Genomic DNA, 18,789 nt, shown 5'->3' on the forward strand with positions numbered 1-18,789 from the left:
AACTGCCAATTAATAGGAGACGCAATATAGCAATTAGAAGTAGTGTGAATGTTTGCTCCAGAGGTAGTGAAGTTATAAATTTGGTAATCCTGCATCGGGTATGCTGGGAGGCCACAGCAGGCCGGCGACTTGCTGCTTGCTGCTTGCTGTGGTGCTAAGAGTTGCTCCGGCGCCAGATATGATGCACCGAGTCTCCCACTCAGCATACACACCATCGCATTGTCGTCACACTCATTCCCGAGGGGAAGGATCGATCCCTCCTTTCGATTTTTTTCATGAGCCACTCCAGTCAATCCAGGGTCGTTCTGCAGAGAACGGGATGTGCCCTGTCAAGCTGACAAGGCCCGTGATTGGCAAAGCACACAAGTAAGCAGTTGTATCCACGTAATCTGTACAGCTACATGTACGGATACGCATACTTCGCGATTAGAAACCCCCGTGAACTCCGGTGGATTTTATGTCATCCAGTAGACAGATGAAGAAGGTGCCTCCTCCCCCCTCCCCATATCCTCCATGTTCCTTCGTTTGGTTCGCGCAAGCGCTTTGGTCTGGTTGGTTCGGTTGCTCGACTTACGTACGCCTATGTCTTCCCCCAAAGGGATTCGACAGGGGTCGGACATTCTAGTCCTCAGCCAATGAGGTTTCTCTGTATGTATATCTGTGTATGGGTAAGAACTAAAGATGAGTGCCGTATCCCCACGGCCCCATGCTCACTGTACGCGGGGGCGGGACCCCTTTTTCTTCTTTCTTTCCGGTATTGTACACTATGCCGAGGCACCTGACAGTATGTATCTCCCTTTTGGTTCCAGTATGCAGTTCAGGTGGATACGATATACATATTCCCTGGCCTGCATATGCTTACTATCCCACGTTGTCCTTGGCCACCCGGGGCTCTCCGCGGAGACAGGTATATAGCCGGTGATGGAATACGTTTCAAATACGGGTCCTCCTAGATGAGTTTGGATTTTCGGTCTTTGCTTCTACGGCGTTATTGAGTAGTGTAAAGAACCTCCTTCGTGACCTAAGGGGCAGTCCACGAGTAGGGCCCCGATTTCTTGCACCAGCCCGACGTCGCCGAAAGGGCCGATCATCCCTCACGGCCCACTACGGATCAAACATCTCATCTATTCACTACCTGTATGAGTGTCCTCTGATATCTGATACCTCCTCTGGTGTACTCCTTTGCGATCATAATGGAAAAGGGTGTATTCGGGCTCTCTGGCAGCTCGGTTCGACCTTCATCACGCTCCGTCACCAAAATGTAAGTCATGAAGGCGTGATATTAGCTGGTATATGAACTAGATATTGTAATTGTATTTATATTTGACGTCTGGGGAGTAGCTTGGTCGGTTTAACCTCCCGGTGGGTAAGTAACGTGATACCTATCTATCTGTCTAATCCATAATAGTGTACACATGATCCCGGGATCAGAGGAGCATTTGTACATGACTTAAGGTGGACATGAACTCCCGAGAAACACGCTCGGTATAAACCCCAAAGCCAGGAGATCCCAGGAATTCTTAGTTGTACTCATCGCCCTTACCGTTATTGAGCTGGTTATCAAAACAATCATCTCTATATGCAAACTGCCTTGATAAACCCGTACATAATAATCAGTAAGATAGTGCCAGCTTAACAGGACACGCGCCCCTGGTCATAATACGATGGCTGTGAGTCATTAAGTTTCCTTCGGTGTAGACCCCTTTACGAACAGTCTCTAGATATAGCTGAAGGAGGATGTAGGATACCATATAAGGCTTGATCCAGTTCAAGTCTATTACAGCTAACTGTGGATAAATATTTGAATGCATCCGCACAATGTTCATAGATGCTATCGTGGGTGTGTCTGTTCACGCAGTTACATGAAACGGTGTTCCTGATCCGGTAACGCTGCTTAGCCTGCGGTATCTGCTCATTGGTCTATGTATATATAGACCAAACCTGCTCCCACAAGTCTCCAGGAACAGTACGCGAGAGTGCCGTCATTTCTCAGTGGTTATCCCAGGCCCCTATATCATTCCTAATTTTCCGCCTGGTAAAGGCCCCGGGCGAGTGGTAACTAGTGTCCAGTGGCTTTCCTTTATATTTACTTCTGACCGTCTAACGCTGAAGTGTATCATGCTCACGCCCGACGACGTGCTTACTCGAACGCGTGGTTCGTCATGTCTTGTTACACGAATGTGAAGCCAGCTGTAGTGACCTAGCTATCAACATGGTTGATCAGGGAAGACGTCTCCTAGGCTTTCTCTGCCCAGCTTATGTGGTCATCCACCGATCAGCCATGTTGAGAACGGGAAAGTGACTAGATCAATATCACTTTCATCTCGTGCATGTACAGTCTTGCATTCAATGGTTGGCCGCTTCCGATTCAATGGGTAAGGAGAATACAGACGGGGCACACCAACCCTATGGCATCATTCTATACACCATATGAGCCGTCATTATACTCGAGACCTACATGAATGGCATCATATCCCACCATACCAGCTTACAGGGATATTGTGCTACATCAACCGGGTATCCTGTCTTGGAAAAGAAACAAACCTCTGTAATAACCGAAAAGGGTAAAAAGAAGGGATGATTTCGGGGAGTGTGGTGTGTGTGGCAGAGCGACACGTCACGGGGGGGTGGGAAAGACCAAGACACCCGAAGTAGGTAATGAATACAGTGATCCAGCCAATGGCCCCTTAGGCGAAGCGACCGATGCGCTCCGATTCGTCGCATGCGCCATACCCAGGCTAGGCCCCCTTACTATAGACTTGGGACTCGCCCCGGCCTGGCCAGGCAGGCCAGAAAGTCACACACACAAGTCAGGGATGGGGAAATGTGGGACCCCTAGACCCCCTAGGCCCAGGTACTAGACCCGAGGGATTGAGTGTGTATGCTTATGTTGACCTCGGAAGCCGCGCCGCTAGCCAGTGTTTAGAGCGGAAAAGAAAAATTGAATGGTTCGAAGTTCGATCAAAGAGTCAGGCAAGGGAGCTAGCTAGTGAGGTTCCTTGGGTGGGAAGCTGGGCCAGGTTCGAGAAGAAAAAGTTATGGGGGTCGGGGAGAGGACCCTTTTTCTCGCCGCGCGCCGTTTGCGTGGACTTAGGTGGTATCAAAATCTACGGGATGGCGCAATATGCTCATGCACTGGTGAGATGCGCGAAGCTCGGACAAAGGAAAAGGCAGTTAGTTGCAGCAGCAGCAGCAGCCGATGCCCTCTCGTGCATGATCCAGCTCCTTGTGGCACTGTACAGATCTTCGGATCTGCTCTCGCAATCCCGCCTATATATAACGACATGCGCCTTGTCATACACTCTGGCGGTGAACCTAGGTCGACTTTCTCCTTGAATCCACGCCATATAAGACCGTCAGCCCCGAATCCAGTTTTGCCCATTGCGAGTCAGTCAGTCACTTCCATTGAATGCACTTGTTCCAGCGCACCTTTAGGCCAGAGTACATAACCGCCCACACCATCTTACTCGCAAGGCACAACTTGCTCTCTCAAGCTCTCGACTACACCACCAAGCCAACAGACCAAAAACACTCGGAGACATCGCAGCTTGTCGTTTCCCCGACCTCTTCTACGTTGCGCGCATATATCTTTCATACGATGGCTGTCTCCGAGGTACACCCGGGCCAAACCATAGCCCCCAACGTATCGCTTGACGAGAAGACACAGCTGGTGACTTCTGCGCAAGAAATCACCCCTGCCGAGCTTGGAGCTGGCGGCGACGATGGCTCGTTCTTGATCACGTCGCCTTACACGGAGAGAGAACATCGTCTGGACCTGAGAACGGTGGACACGGAGAACGCACTACTGGCGAGAGCCCTGGTTCACATGAAGAATCTGCGACCAGACTATGCGACGGCTCCCTACACGGAAACCTTTAATTGGTCCGACGTTATGAGCGAATTGAGAGGTCTCCTCCACGAGACGGGCCACAAGTGGAAAGAGACATCATTCTACATTGTCGCATTCCGGTCGCAGATCCCACCCTCGACGGTGTATTCGGAACTGGGAGAGTTGGATAAAGCGGCGCATGCTGAAGCGGTCGCAAGTGGCGGATTCCTAAAGTGAGTATTCCCTTGGCGCTAGTGTAGCGAGAAGAGCACTGAGAGCCAAACCTTCTTACTAACTGGAACCAGGTACTGGTTCGGCACGCCTGATAAGGATGGCAGGAACCTTGCTACCTGCGTATGGAGGTCGCAGCATGATGCAAGAGCGGGCGGTGTTGGCCCAGCACATCGTAAAGCAGCGGGTGCGGCCAGGCACCTGTACACCGATTGGCGGATTGACCGACATCGACTCATTATCCGGGAGGAGCTGAGCAGTTGGGAGATTGTCGACTGGGTGGACTAAGTCTGCCCAGGGCGACAGGTCACAAGGGTGCCGACATGGCAATGGCAGCGTAGCAGCGTTGCCGCAGGAAAAAGGCGATAGCGCGCAGCGGAACGGGATCCGGTTTGCCGGGGCATATGGGAATGCAAAGCGTATCTGCTTTCGGGCTTGATTTGGAAACTTTGGTTTGAGCGTGGCGTTGATAGGCTTTCGATGTTCTAATCAACGAATTAAGACAATAGACCTGCGAGATAGATTAGACGGGTAAACAGTCAAGAAGATCTTCAGCTGCAAGCAACCAGAGCCTGGACCATGACTGCTACCCGTACTGAGGAGAAGTTGACAGGTCGATGTCGTATCAGGCTTGTCGCGGGATCTCTTTAATGTTCTCTGCATGCCTACTGCGCTCTGCAGCAGGTTGGCCAACCGAGACTGTCGGATGGCACCTTCCTTGCGCTCACCGAGTCCTTCGACCAACCAATGGCGCCGTTGTTGATAACCCTGTGGCGGTTATCTCGCAACGCGTGGACGGGTATAGATCCGTGGAAGAAGAACAAGAGGTGCAAACATGAGGGGATAAGGTATGCATCCTTGCCTGTTTAAGGAAAGATAGGCCCCTCAAGTTTGGTAGATTCATCGGCCGTGCTGTAGACTGTCATTGGTGGATGCGACCGGCTTGTAGGCAGTGAAATGTTTGGCAGGGCATCTTGTTTTTGGTCTGGGAAGAAAGCAGCAAAGAGCATCGTCGTCAAACACGCCAAATCATCATCTGAAGTCCAATGCGGCTCTGAGAGATGTCGTTGGAACTGAAATACGAACGGCAACATTAAAGACGTGGGGGGGCCATACGGCTCGAGAGTGGGATGAATTCTATGTTTCATACCTGTGAGTGGGCATCACGACACCTCGAAAACGCGGGGGGTGGATTCAAACGGCAGGTACTTCTTAATCAGCAGCAAACCATCAAATCAATCAATCAGGCGTAGGTTGTCTGTGCTGTCTGGACTCTGGTGTCACTGCTCTGCCAGGCCAAAAGCTCCGACCTCCCGATTTGGACCTGTCTTTTTTTGGAGGGGTCAAGCATTGAGCACTCACTGGGTGAAGCCTATCAAGCTTGCAAGCCTCCAAAGCGTCACCCCACTTCCCACAGCTGCAAAAGAGCACAGCACAGCGTCCGGGTGGTTATTGCCCAATTACTCCGCTTTCTGCCCACAGTCAGATTTAGCAAAACTTGCCCGCTACGACATCCAAACGGCACGCCCATCGACACGCGAAAAGACAGCCGCCAGCGCATCACCGAACTCTCGATCGCCAAGGGATTCGCATTTACCAATCCTACGAATTCACATCGCAATCATGGCGGACGCTCAGAAGGAGGTGCCGTTCAAGACGGTCCAGGTGGAGGCTTTGGTACGTCTGGCTTGATTTTCTTCTTGGCCGTGTGTCGAATATGCCCCTCATTTTTGCGCTCGCTGCATTTTTGGCAGCGTCGACGATGATTTTGGGGAAGACACCAGGCACGGGTGGTGAGGATGATTATGTGCTATGAAAGGGTCGCTGACCAATGGATGTATAACAACAGGTGGTCATGAAGATCGTCAAGCACTGCGCCAACCAGTTCCCTACTGCCGCCACCGGATCTATCGTCGGCATGGACCAGTCTGGTGTTCTCGAGATCACCAACACCTTCCCTTTCCCGATCGCCGACGTTGCTGGTCTCGACGGCAGCCACCAGAACGATGCTTCGGCCCTCGCCGCGGCCGCCCCGCGGGCCAAGGCCAACGTCGTCTACCAGTCCGAGATGATCCGCCACCTGAAGGAAGTCAACGTGGATGCCAACAACGTTGGTTGGTACACCAGCGCAACCATGGGCAACTTCCTCAACTCCAGCTTCATCGAGAACCAGTTCCACTACCAGAAGGAGAACGACAAGACGATTGCGCTCGTGCACGATGTCAGCCGCAGCGTACAGGGCGCCCTGAACATCCGGGCTTTCAAGCTGTCGGAGAAGTTCATGGCCGCATACAAGGAGGGCAAATTCACAACGGAGAGGTCAGATCTTCCCCTTCCTCCCACTTTGGTCATTTTAGCCGTCTAACATACAACAGCCTCCAAAAGTCGAAGCTTAGCTTCAAGGAAATCCTCGTCGAGTTCCCCGTTAACGTTCACAACTCGCATCTCCTCACCTCGTTCCTCCACCAGCTGCCCGGCGTGCCTTCCAAGGCCGAGGCCACCATGCCCACATCTCTCGCCGATATCCGCCGAGCCGACCAAAAGACACCTCTGTACCCCTCGGTCGACACTCTGGAGCTCTCGATAGATCCCTTCCTCGAGAAGTCGTGCGATCTGTTGCTCGACAGCATCGAGTCTCACTACACCGAGCTCAACAACCACCAATACTACCAGCGCCAGATGGCCCGTGAGCAGACCAAGATCACAGCATGGCAGACGAAGCGCAAGGCGGAGAACGCCGCTCGTGTTGCTTCGAAGCAACAGCCCCTGCCCGAGGATGAGTGGCAGCGAATCTTCAAGCTGCCTCAGGAGCCCAGCCGCCTCGAGGGCATGCTGAACGCGAAGCAGGTGGAGCAGTACAGCAAGCAGATTGACGGGTTCACAGCAAACGTCAGCGCCAAGATGTTTGCGGTTCGCGGCAACCTCCTCCCCGAATAGAGGAGTGGGCGCTAGCATAGATAGATCAGAGAGGTACAGAGACAAGGCCAGCCCTTTCTGGCGGTGGGAGGGGAAAGGGGTTGATGAAACCAAAAATCTAGGGATGATGCATCTGGCCCGGCGTTGGGGGTTTCTTATGGCTTGTCGGCCTGGCAATGATTCAGGCTTGTTTACACGACGTTCAATGTATTCAGCTCTAGACACTATAGCACTCGGGTAGAGTTTGCTCGAGACTTATGACAGGGCTCCGCGCTGCCGGAGCTTTTAATAGCCATGGAGATCTCGGCGTCGTCTTAGCTGGAACGGGACAAGATGAAGAACCATGTCCCGGTGAGCGGCGTTTTTTTGCGAGCTGCAAGGGTTACCTTGGCTGATGGAGCGCCGAATCAGGAGTGGATGTTCGGCGACATTTGTACCTGCGAGCGAGAGACATGCGTACATCCCATGCCGTCAATAGTTGGGCAGTCCCTAGGTTACCCGTCCCCCTCTTGTCAGCAACAGGCGGTGACTTTTGGTGGCGAGGGAACCGTCCATAGATGCATACCAAGACCATGGAAATAGCCAATATCCCTACGGCATTCTACACTCAACTCTATGAACATGATGGCATGATATGTGAGTTGTGTATGTCATATTCTGCTGCCAGAAATCAGGGGACCATCCCTTCGGCCCATTCTATTGATCGATAAAGCTGATAAAAAATTAATTGACCCGTGTCTCCCTGCTGGGTTCCCATCCAAGAATGCCGAACATATCTGGTGGTGGGGCAGAGATTGCAGGTTCCTCGCAGCCCTTGGAGTGTTGGAGGGGTTTTTCCAGACGGCTAGTGCCCACGTTTCGCCTGAGCAACCGGCCAACGGACCAGTCAGAGCCCGGGCTTCTGCACACGATCACGAATACAGGTAGTCCGAAGGCCCCGCGCTTGGAGGGGTACTTCAGATGTGGCCCTGTGCTAGGCTGGTTCCATGATGGGTGCAGCAGAGATTGGCCGGGAGAGAGAGGCTGGCAGCAGTAGTCGCGTTGGAAGGGGGGCCTGGGGGGCTGCTACATGCAAATTTCTGTCTGGGATTTGGTTGGGATCAATCGCATTTGGATTGGTCCTGCTCGAGTCGGGCTCGGGTTCCTGTCCTGCCAGTCCTGCCAGTCCCTCATAAAGTCCACCAAGGGTCCTCATCCCACTTTCGCTTTCTGAATCTTCTCTCTCTCTCTTCCTCTCCCATCATCTTCTCTCCATCACACCTCATCTTCCCAAATCTCCGGTAAGTCAATCACCTCTGTACACTCCCTTCGCAGTCCAGGCAACCAGCCCCCAGCTGTCTCCCGGTTTCCATCGCAATTGACCGTTCTGTCGTTGCTCACCGAATCAACCCATCATCAGTGCAGAAGTTCTGCCAGTCCACCCCGCACTTCCCTCGTCTGCTTACATTTTCCCACCCTGTAAGCCTTTTCACTTGGCATTACTTTACTTTTCTGTGCCCTTCAGAACCTCAAACGGGGACAATTACTTACTCTTCTGCCTTCCAATCCAGATTCTACCAAGATGTCTGCTCCCGCCTCCAAGTTCAAGGTCGCCGACCTGTCCCTTGCCGCCTTTGGCCGCAAGGAGATCGAGATGGCCGAGGTCGAGATGCCCGGTCTAATGTCGATCCGCCAGAAGTACGCTGCGGACCAGCCCCTCGCTGGTGCCCGTATCGCCGGTTGCCTGCACATGACCATCCAGACCGCTGTCCTCATCGAGACCCTCACTGCTCTCGGTGCTGAGGTCACCTGGACTTCTTGCAACATCTTCTCCACCCAGGACCACGCCGCCGCCGCCATTGCCGCTGCCGGTGTCCCCGTCTTCGCCTGGAAGGGCGAGACCGACGAGGAGTACAACTGGTGCCTCGAGCAGCAGCTCGTCGCCTTCAAGGACGGCAAGAAGCTGAACCTCATCCTCGATGATGGTGGTGACCTGACCCACCTCGTCCACGACAAGTACCCCGAGATGCTCAAGGACTGCTACGGTGTCTCCGAGGAGACCACCACCGGTGTCCACCACCTGTACCGCATGCTCAAGAACAAGTCTCTCCTTGTCCCCGCCATCAACGTCAACGACAGCGTCACCAAGAGCAAGTTCGACAACCTGTACGGTTGCCGTGAGTCCCTGGTCGACGGTATCAAGCGTGCCACCGATGTCATGATTGCTGGCAAGATCGCCGTTGTCGGTGGTTTCGGTGATGTCGGTAAGGGTTGCGCCCAGGCCCTGCACGGCATGGGTGCTCGCGTCCTCGTTACCGAGGTCGACCCCATCAACGCCCTCCAGGCCGCCATGGCCGGCTACGAGGTCACCACCATGGAGAAGGCCTGCAAGGTCGGTCAGATCTACGTCACCACCACTGGCTGCCGTGACATCATTGTCGGCAAGCACTTCTCTGAGATGCCCAACGACGCCATTGTCTGCAACATTGGTCACTTCGACTGCGAGATTGACGTCGCCTGGTTGAAGAAGAACGCCAGCAGCGTTCAGAACATCAAGCCCCAGGTTGACCGCTTCCTGATGCCCAGCGGCCGCCACATCATCCTCCTCGCTGAGGGTCGTCTCGTCAACTTGGGCTGCGCCACTGGCCACTCCTCGTTCGTCATGTCGTGCTCCTTCGCCAACCAGGTCCTTGCCCAGATCATGCTGTACAAGGCTGAGGACAAGGCTTTCGGCGAGAAGTACGTCGCTTTCGCCAAGGCTGGCAAGCTCGACGTCGGTGTCTACGTCCTGCCCAAGATCCTCGACGAGGAGGTCGCCCGTCTTCACTTGTCTCATTGCAACGTCGAGCTCACCAAGCTCACCTCGGAGCAGAGCGAGTACCTCGGTCTCGAGGTCGAGGGTCCCTACAAGGCCGACCACTACCGATACTAAGTTATCTCTGTTCCGCTGTATTCCTCCAACCCACTTCTCTGTGATTGATCGGATGGGCCACCTTCCGGCAGTTTTCAACACGCATTTACGGCATATAATGACACGGGGCTGGGACATCTATTCTTGATTGTTTTCGGGAATCCAAAAAGGGTCATAGCGGGCACCATTTTTTCAACAAAAGGCGTTGGCACAGAACTGATATGATGCATGATTCCCCTCATGGCGTTTTTATTTTTATTTTGACGGCTTCGTCACTTGACGAAAGGCGGGTATGGGATGGGTACCTGGGGTCTACCGGTGTAGACCAGAATCGTCGGCCTCCACGAGAAGCTAAGACGTAGCAAAGTAGATGACAGTCACTCAAAAAGTGACGGGATGACCCTTCAACCGGGTCTGTGGCTTCAACCAATAGAGAAGCAATGATGAGCAAACCTCTCGTCCCTCTCCTTTTGTGACATGCCTGCAACGTTGATTTGACGTCCCGATGCTTCTTCGAGCCGTACCTCGATCGGACGGTTGCTTGCCCCCAACTCCGTAAACAATTGCGGTATAGCACCATCGACGCGGACCCTGATTTTGGCATAGAAATAGATCTAATTCCTCTATAATATGTTCTCTACGGAACCAGAATCCAGTCGTCTATCTTTGCTTCGTAAACCGAAAAGCTCGGCCAGTCTACTCACAATATCAGGGCGATTTCGACCGATGAAGTCAGAATGAATGTGAATTCAATCCCTTCTGAGCCCCCTCCGTGGTCAACCAACTTTTGACCTATTACACCAGTCGCCCGTGATGGATTCTCTCATCATGTTGGGCCGTCGAAGAAAAGACAGTATCCCGAAGCCCTACCCTTAGCCTCAAAACGGAAATGGTAACCTCTGCTTCCGACCTCTTTCCCTGCCGTACTTCTCGCTATCTGGCGTTTATTTCCATGCTGGGGTTTGGTCGCTATGTACTTCCCTTTGTTCTCCAACTCTGTCTCTCTCCCCGCGAGACTCCCCCTCCCTCCTCCCCTCCTCAGAAGGTCAGCCCCCGCTGCTCCGGCACGCCGCTCGTGAGGCCCGTGCCGGCGAGGGCGCCGCGGAGGTTGGCCATGGTGGCCTCCTCCATGGCGCGCTCCGTCTCGACGGTCCAGGTGCCCATGTGGGGCACGAGCAGGGCGCGCGGGTGGCGGGCGAGAGCCGGGTGGACCTGGGGCTCGTGCTCGTAGACGTCGAGGCCGACGGCGGCGACGTGGCCGCGGTCCAGGAAGGCGGCCAGGGCGGCCTCGTCGACGACGGCGCCGCGGGCCGTATTGACGATGACGACGCCGGGTTTGGTCTGGGCGAGTTGGGGGTGGGAGATGGTGTGGCGGGTGGAGGGCTGGTTAGATGGGGGGTTAGTGGTACGGTTCGCGGGTGCGGTTTCAGATAGGGGTTGGTTGGTGGGTATTAATTAGGTCGGTAGAACTTACATTCAGGGGTAGGTTCAGACTCAAGACGTCGCTCTCGCGGAGAAGCTCCTCGAACCCGACATACCGCGCCTCCCCGGCCTCGCGCTCGTCCTCGGGGGCGAGGCGCGTGCGGTTGTGGTAGATGATCTTCATGCCGAACGCGAGCGCGGCCTTGCGCGCCATGTTGCGGCCGATGCCGCCCATGCCCAAGATCCCCAACGTCTTCCCGCGCGGGTCATGGCCCTTGTCCGGCAGGGTCCCCGCCGCGTCGACGCTGCGCCAGCGCCCCGCGCGCAGGCTGCCCAGCCCCGGCGCCAGGTTCCGCAGCGCGCCCAGCAGGAGCCAGAGGCCCAGGTCCGCGGTCGCGTCGTCGACGGCGTGCGGGGTGTGGCTGACGCCGATGCCGCGCGCCGTGCAGGCCGCGACGTCGATGCTGTCGTAGCCGGCGCCGTTGTGGCAGACGTAGCGGAGCGATTCGGGTAAGAGGGGCACGGCTTCGGCGTCGAGGTGGCCCGTCGCCGCGTTGGAGGCGAAGGTGCGGTACGCGGCCACGACGCCGTCGAGGGCGCCGGAGCGGCACTCGGCTAGGAAGGCGGCGCGGTCGGCGGATTGGGGGTGACGATGTCGGCTTGGCGGGCGATGGCGGACCAGGTCTCGTGCGCGCTGTGGGGGATGGGTTAGCAGGTTAGCAGGTGGAGGAAGTTCGTATAAGTTAAGTGGATAGATAGGCTGCTTACTGCTTAACTTCGCCGAGAAGAAGGACCTTTGGCCGGCTCATTTTTGGAGGATATGAGCGAGTGTAGGTATTATGGGTTTCGTAAGATGTGGTGCTCGAGGGGGATGGGTTTGCCAGGGGGCGCTCTTCTATACCCCAGGACTATCGCCTCGGCTCGGATTTCTGCGATCTGGTTTCGGAAACAAGTCCGGATCTGCTTGATGGTGTTGTGGGGGGACTGGAACCAGATGTGAAATGGGAAAGGCAGGGGGTATTGTTTATATATAGAAGGGAAAGAATCGAATTTTCAATAGAATTAGAAAGATGAAGGGCAATCAATGACAGAAGCCAATACACACAGCCTTTAAGAATCAAGATGTGTCAAGAGGCTTCCCGTTATGAAGCAACGCAACTGACTAGGTTACTACCTTGAGCTGGCCTGAATACCCCAATACACGGGAATAGCCGAAAGACAGCCAGTGTAGATCACTGCGGAGGCGGGGGTTTAATGGGTGTGGGTAGGGGGGATGATGCATGGAGAGAAAGAGTGCGGGGTGGTAACTCCTATTTTCGTGTCGGAGCAATCCTATGACTTTATATATGTCTGTGGGCGAGTCCATTCCTTCTCTTCTCGGGACCGGGAAGGAACTTTTGAAGTAATGGTTTGCTCATACGAAGGAAAGGATGAATGAGTGCAGTTCCCATTGCCAATTCCAAACTCCGCAGGGGAGAAAGACCCTGGATGCAGAGGAATGAATGCAAATACAGGGATTGGGCAGACGGACTACTATATGGAGGTATCATATCATATCATGGCAACTAGGTTAGGCATGGTATGTATGTGAAGGATGAGGCGATGGGACCCGATCGTCTGGAACCCAAGACGGGAAGTCGTCATGACGGAATGAGTAACGAGAAGAAAGTTTGAAACGGCGATTATTCTTCTTGTGACCCAACCCAAAACGTATCGCGATATGCAGCTACGACTTTATTCCGTCGTTGGATTACCTTCCCTTCTTATTCTTCTTCTGCGCTTCTTTACAGCTGCCACGACTTACTCGCTACTCCTGACGATTTGATGATAACTTATAAGTGTGCCACCCTCCACAACCCGACCTTATCGCAGCTGTTGTATAACCGGTGAGACGCCACCCCTTTTCGTGCTTGCTGACCCGTGCGTTGCATGTGTGCGGTGCGGTGCGAGTGCATCATCATAACCTAAGTCGTGATAGTATGCATTACCTTGCTTACCTACATGCCTACATACAGCACCCTCTCCCCTTCTGCATTACGTGGGGGTCTTGTGTTGCCTGCCAGAGGTCGATCCGGGGGGCCAGTCAGCCAGACCTGTCTGTTATGGAACGAGCATCCGGATATTCCGTGTAGCCGTGGTTGGCTTGCTCTCGACCTATCACTACATTCAGTGAGCCGCCACTGACCACATCGATAAGTGCTCCCACTAAGAAGACGCGGCGCAAGAGTAGGTATCGGTGACTGCCGCCGGCTGCTTGAGTCGTCGTCGTCGCATTGCCTGCCAGAGTGGCCGTACCGTCCATGAGTACTAGACAGCGACACCGCACATAAGCCAGAGGACGTAGGCGGTTCTCAACTGCATGTTAACACACGTATCCTGTCCAGAAAACGGCAAGCTGCCTTGCCGGCGTCGCATGGTGAGAGAGCTTGGTCCCCGCATACGTCTGACGCAGGCAGGTAGAGAGGTAGGGTGGTACTGAACTCCACGTCCCACCACCCCCACGATATCGAAGCGCGCGAATCCCTGGCCATCCGCGTGCCGGCCGGAAATTCGTACTTGGCTGGATGGGTGCAAGCAAATGCGCATTGGGTCCTTTTTCGTTTCGTCGATCGCCACGTCAACCAATACCTGGAGCTCAGGGTGGGAAAGGACAAAGTGCTTTCCTTTCTCTTTCGGTTTCTCTTTCTTTCATATCTATCAGCATCGGACAAGTAAGTTGGTCTGGGTTCATGCTGTACGTGTGTGTATGCTTGAGGTAGAAGGTAGTGCAAGTTGCCCCGAAAACAAATGTCTTTCCGCATCCAAAATATTGCCAAACCGTGTCCCAAATCCGCCCTTTGCAATTATCCCTAGCATTAACCAACCTCCTTGACCCTCAATCCTATTCTTTTCAATTGAAATTTCTCTAGCGCGGTCTCTTCTCTATCGCCAATTTTTGGTTCTCTGTCGTTCCATTGGAACACATAGTCATACATCATATTCAAACATGTCGATCCGAACGCTCGTGTCTAGGGCGAAGCCGCTGATTGGCATAGCAGCTCATGGTTTGTTGTTCAACCAAGATAGTGTCGGTTTCTCCCTTCATCCTTGGCAACATCGTGCTGGCGGTCCAGCGATACCCTTGGCAGCTTCTTCTTCTTCACGGGCCTGCCCTAAACACCGCAGCAACAACGCAAACCGAGCCCCAGTATGAACGACCAACGGGCCTTCATGGTATATGCAGGCATGCAGTTATCCACCAGCGCCTAAGCTCAAAGCAAGAACAACGCTGAATAGAAAAGGAAGAAAAAAAGAAATAGACGTGTTAATACAGTTATCTCCCGTATCGTCATGACGCATCATATAGTGGTACGGCGAGAACCGGCGCGCGTAACGAAAGCCCTTGCCGCAATCTCAGAAAAGCAGCGGACCACATTCGTCGTTCCACCGGTAACCTTGGCCTCATCCTGGATGAATTTTCGAGCTACCGCCAACTTACTTACGGGCATCGATTCATCCAGGTGTGCCGGTAGCGTGCGTTCGAAATCGGCCGGAAATTCGGAGGTATATGCTCGCATAATGGCAATGGCGTAGAGGACATCTCGATTTTCGCGGCCATCAAGAACAGTGCGCATTTTGGCCAGGATTCCCTCTCGGTTTGGCGGCATAGGGTAGTTTGGGTCGCTCTTGATGGTTAGGAACTCGCCGAGGTAGAACCAGAACTCGAACTCTCTAAGACGATGGAAGTCGCCCTCGGACAGCATTGGCTGCAGTGGGTTTTGGCCCAGGACATCACCGCTGATTAATGCATCGAGAATAGTCAAGCGATTGCGAGCCTCCACTATGTCATCTGGCGGGGGCAGTGACCGCCCTGCGTTCATCTGCTGATTTGACGGGTCCGCGAAGTAGGCCAGAGTCGCCTTCCACACGACGAGTGGCTCCAGTGTGGCAGGATAATCAAGAGAGGGTGGCTCATTTGCGCCGACTGAACTGATGGTATTCAAAAACGCCGCCAGAACATCGGTGGTTGACTTATCGGCCATGAGCATATCCAGTGTCTGCTCTCTTGTGAACCATGCAGACTCGAAGAATCTTTCCAGGCCTGGTCCGTAGATTTCGGCGAGCAGTCCTCTCACATCGTTCAATAAAGCGGCCGATGGAGAAGCCTGGAGCTTGGGCAACGAGACCCCACTCATCACCACCAGTTGGTTGATAGGCATTTTCGGGGTTCTTGGTGGGAGTGCTACCAGATGAGGCTGTTGTTGTTGTTGTTGCTGAGGTAGGGGTGGTAGGGGTGGTGATTGAGATGCGGAATGATGCATAGAAACCAATGCCGGCCCTCCGCCTCGAAGATGGGGTGTTACGGAGCTCATCGGCCTCTGATCTATGTTGGTGGTCATTGAATGCATTCCTGGTATGGTGGTGCCGGATGTGGTGGTGGCCATACCCAGACTCGGATCAAGAGTGGGCGCAGGAGCTAGGTCGATACCCTCAGTCCTCAGGATGCCGTCCTTGGCCATAGAATTGGAGCTGATCGTGTTAGCGGGTGTGGCAGACATGACCGCAGGATTGTATACCGGGGGAGGAGCCGTCGGTGGCGGTAAGGGCGGGCCGTTGGACGGAACAGAGGCCGATGGGGGTACGGGGTGGTTGTTAGGAGCCGGCTGGATGCTGGTTGGATGTTGCTGCTGCTGCTGTTGCTTGAAGATGGGATCATAACCCATGCAATCACGTTTGGACTTCTGGCAGTTCTTGCAGACGGGATGTTGCTCGTCGCACTGGACACAAACCAAGCTTTCGTCAGTAAAAGGGAAAAGATGCAGGTGGGGTGACGATTGGGCAAAAGGCGGGACAAAACGCCTTGGTCGAGATGAGTTGGACTAGTGCGGGCTCGGCAGCTGGGGAACCATGGAAACGAAACAGCAGCTCTGCAGTGCTTTGTACGCCACGGCTTCAATTTGGTCCGATGCTGCTCGGAAGGAGACAAGAAATAGGAAATAAAAGGCCCTTTGGCAATATGGAAACACACTCTAGTATTGGCAGGCTACTGCATGGACTTCCAATTCAGTGAGTGCCATGTTTAGATCAATAGACGTCTTCTCCATCCCGCCTTTTGGCGTTTCGGCTGGCGTTTAGACACCCGCCGCTGCCGCTAACTGGCGGCTCCCAGGCACTGGGCACTGGGAAGTTGGCAGCGCAGGAAGATCCGATGGGGCGCGACAGGGGAAAGCTGCCACGGCATCCCCAATGATCATGTCGGTGGCGCCAATGCGCTACTCTCATGCAATGTTTTGGGTGGGCAGTCATCGTCCCAGCTCGTCACTATGCCTTTAGAGTTCTGGAGATTCCCGTGCTAAAAATATAGAACGGAAAGGGCGGCTTGAATGGCGGTCTCGCTCGCGCCTCCAAAGTCAAGCCAAGCCGGGAGTCCACTTCAACTTCAAAGCGTCAAGTCACTTTTGCTCACGATCTTTTCTTCCTTCCTTCTTCCCACTTCCAATTCCATACCGCTGCACACTTGCGCAGCCCTTTCCACCTCGTACTTGCGCTCATGCCGCAAGGAAGATATGGCCTGGCCAACAAAACAACAACAGCAAAAGGGAACACGCATAAATGATACAGCAAAAAAATGTCCTCAACATACCTTTATCCTGCGCTTGCGACAGGTCAAGCAACCGGTCTTGGTGCGGCGTTTGATCTCCTAAGCGACGACCAAATCCCCAATCAGTATACGCGGATATACGTCAACTGGACACTTGTGCCGTTTTATTCTGGTGGTTGAATGGTTCTATAGGTACCTTTTTATGTCGCCCGCTCGCAAGCACCGTCCGGGGGTCGCTAGGCGGTATTGCGTATCGCGGGATGCCGTCGGCGGGGAACGCTGTAAAAGACCCCGGCAGCTGTAGGGGCGGTGGTGGGTAATATGACATGCCCTGTAGCATCTGCCCCATGGGCGCAGCCATGGCGATCTGCTGTTGCTGCTGCTGCTGCTGTTGATGATGTTGTTGTTGTTGAAGGTGTTGTTGCTGCTGCTGCTGCTGCTGTTGGTGTTGGAGAGGATCGATTGTCCGCATGCTGGGTAACGACATGGCATGGCTCGCCGCCGTTGGACTGCCTCGATATACATCGGCACTTGACCCTGCCGATGCTGGATATGCGTACTGCATTGGAGACGCATACGTCGGGGCTGGGTAAGGTATGTGCTGTCGCGGCGGCCCGGACTGATGAGGCGGAGGCGGGTTGGACATGGCTCGCGACGTCGGCGTAGGAGGACGTGAGGATGCAGCGCCGTTTGCAATGCGTTGAGTATCCGCCGAAGCAGAGGCGTGGGCAACAGATGATAGGGTCGGGGGCGGATCGGTAGCGACAGTCGTGTTAGCTATAGCAGCAGTTATTGTGCCTGTCGTGGTGCCGGTGGGAGCAGAGGGTGAGTTTGCGGTGGTAGGCGTCGTGGTCCTGACATTAGCAGTGGCTGCGGTGTTTGGCGTCGAAAGAAGCTCTGACGACGTGCGCTCCCTGCCCTTGATAGACTGCTCCTCCTTGATTTCTACAATTACTCCTTGCAGAGGCCGTGTAGCCGTCGGTGCCTCTGCAACTGGCTCTGGCTGTGGCTGCAGCTGCAGCCTCGTTTCGCACTGTAAGTCCGGGTGTCGTCGTCTGCGCTAGGCCGCGATTCTGCCTGCAAGTGCAAACGGGGGCCAGCAGGAACACCAAAGAATGTTGTCTGGGGAGTGGTGGTGGTGGTGGTGGTGGCAGTGGTGGTGGTGGTTATGTTGTTGGTGGTGTTGGTAGTTGTAGCTTGTGACCGTGACGAGGATCTGGCCAGTGAAGTGTCACGGCGCAATCCACCAACATTATTACGACTACTATTATCGGTCACAAAGGCAGAGGAAAGGCCATGACGGTTAGCTCGAATTGGAGCATGGGCATCTTCTTGCGCAGCAGCGGAGATGGCGGGAGGGAAGGCGACAGTTCCCCGTCCGGGTGCAGGTCGAGGCTCGTCTTGGTCTTGGGCCTGCCCAGGCCGTGGATGGCCTGGCTGAGGTGGCTGCTCCTGTGCCTCTGACATTTTTATTTGGTTTTTAATTTGCAATTTTTATGGGGCCGGCGACGAGAGGGAAACCAGGGGGGGTTTGGCCATTCATCCATACAGTTCGTGTCCTTCACCGTGCCAAGGGGGATTGATGGGTGGCCGGGGGAAGGAAACGCGGGCAGCATAGGCGGCGGTTCCTGGTCGGGTAGGTAGTAGTATGGGTAGGTATGGATGGATATGGATCTGTATGGGTACAGCGTAGTGTAGGCCGGCCCTGTAGGCACGTATCGATGGTCTGATTGCAAAGCAGATGGCAGATAGGCGGGAAACAAGGGGTGACAGCCAAGATAGGCCGCGGCAGGATGGGGGCATGGACATGGGCATGGACAAAAACAGAACAGACGAGAACCAGATAGCCTTGGGGGGGCAGCAAACATTGCAGCCCAGCAAGCTCGCTGTTTGGTCTGTTGTGACTTCGACTTCAGCACT

At 54.4% G+C, this 18,789-nt stretch overlaps 5 protein-coding genes across 5 annotated transcripts; 3 read left to right on the plus strand and 2 right to left on the minus strand.

The window, feature by feature from the left end:
• Positions 1-3,598: 3,598 nt before the first annotated feature.
• PG997_014564 (uncharacterized protein) lies at positions 3,599-4,348 on the plus strand (the record flags this gene model as incomplete). The annotated part of the gene is made up of 2 exons (XM_066818878.1): positions 3,599-4,062; positions 4,135-4,348. 2 exons carry the CDS (start codon positions 3,599-3,601, stop codon positions 4,346-4,348), a joined length of 678 nt encoding a protein of 225 aa, XP_066661066.1.
• Positions 4,349-5,683: 1,335 nt separating this feature from the next.
• PG997_014565 (uncharacterized protein) lies at positions 5,684-6,997 on the plus strand (the record flags this gene model as incomplete). Its single annotated transcript, XM_066818879.1, has 3 exons — positions 5,684-5,737; positions 5,910-6,379; positions 6,436-6,997. The coding sequence occupies 3 exons, from the start codon at positions 5,684-5,686 to the stop codon at positions 6,995-6,997; spliced, it is 1,086 nt and encodes a 361-aa protein (XP_066661067.1).
• Positions 6,998-8,537: 1,540 nt separating this feature from the next.
• Positions 8,538-9,887, plus strand: PG997_014566 (uncharacterized protein; the record flags this gene model as incomplete). Its single annotated transcript, XM_066818880.1, has 1 exon — positions 8,538-9,887. One exon carries the CDS (start codon positions 8,538-8,540, stop codon positions 9,885-9,887), a length of 1,350 nt encoding a protein of 449 aa, XP_066661068.1.
• A 1,017-nt stretch (positions 9,888-10,904) lies between these two features.
• On the minus strand, positions 10,905-12,097 carry PG997_014567 (D-isomer specific 2-hydroxyacid dehydrogenase; the record flags this gene model as incomplete). The annotated part of the gene is made up of 3 exons (XM_066818881.1): positions 10,905-11,249; positions 11,341-11,982; positions 12,065-12,097. The coding sequence occupies 3 exons, from the start codon at positions 12,095-12,097 to the stop codon at positions 10,905-10,907; spliced, it is 1,020 nt and encodes a 339-aa protein (XP_066661069.1).
• A 2,529-nt stretch (positions 12,098-14,626) lies between these two features.
• Positions 14,627-18,336, minus strand: PG997_014568 (uncharacterized protein; the record flags this gene model as incomplete). The annotated part of the gene is made up of 4 exons (XM_066818882.1): positions 14,627-16,147; positions 16,912-16,968; positions 17,066-17,814; positions 17,904-18,336. The coding sequence occupies 4 exons, from the start codon at positions 18,334-18,336 to the stop codon at positions 14,627-14,629; spliced, it is 2,760 nt and encodes a 919-aa protein (XP_066661070.1).
• Positions 18,337-18,789: the final 453 nt, after the last annotated feature.

The sequence above is a fragment of the Apiospora hydei genome, assembly GCF_038363865.1.
Source record: "Apiospora hydei strain CBS 114990 chromosome Unknown utg000010l_segment0_segment0, whole genome shotgun sequence".
Lineage (NCBI taxonomy): Eukaryota > Fungi > Ascomycota > Sordariomycetes > Amphisphaeriales > Apiosporaceae > Apiospora > Apiospora hydei.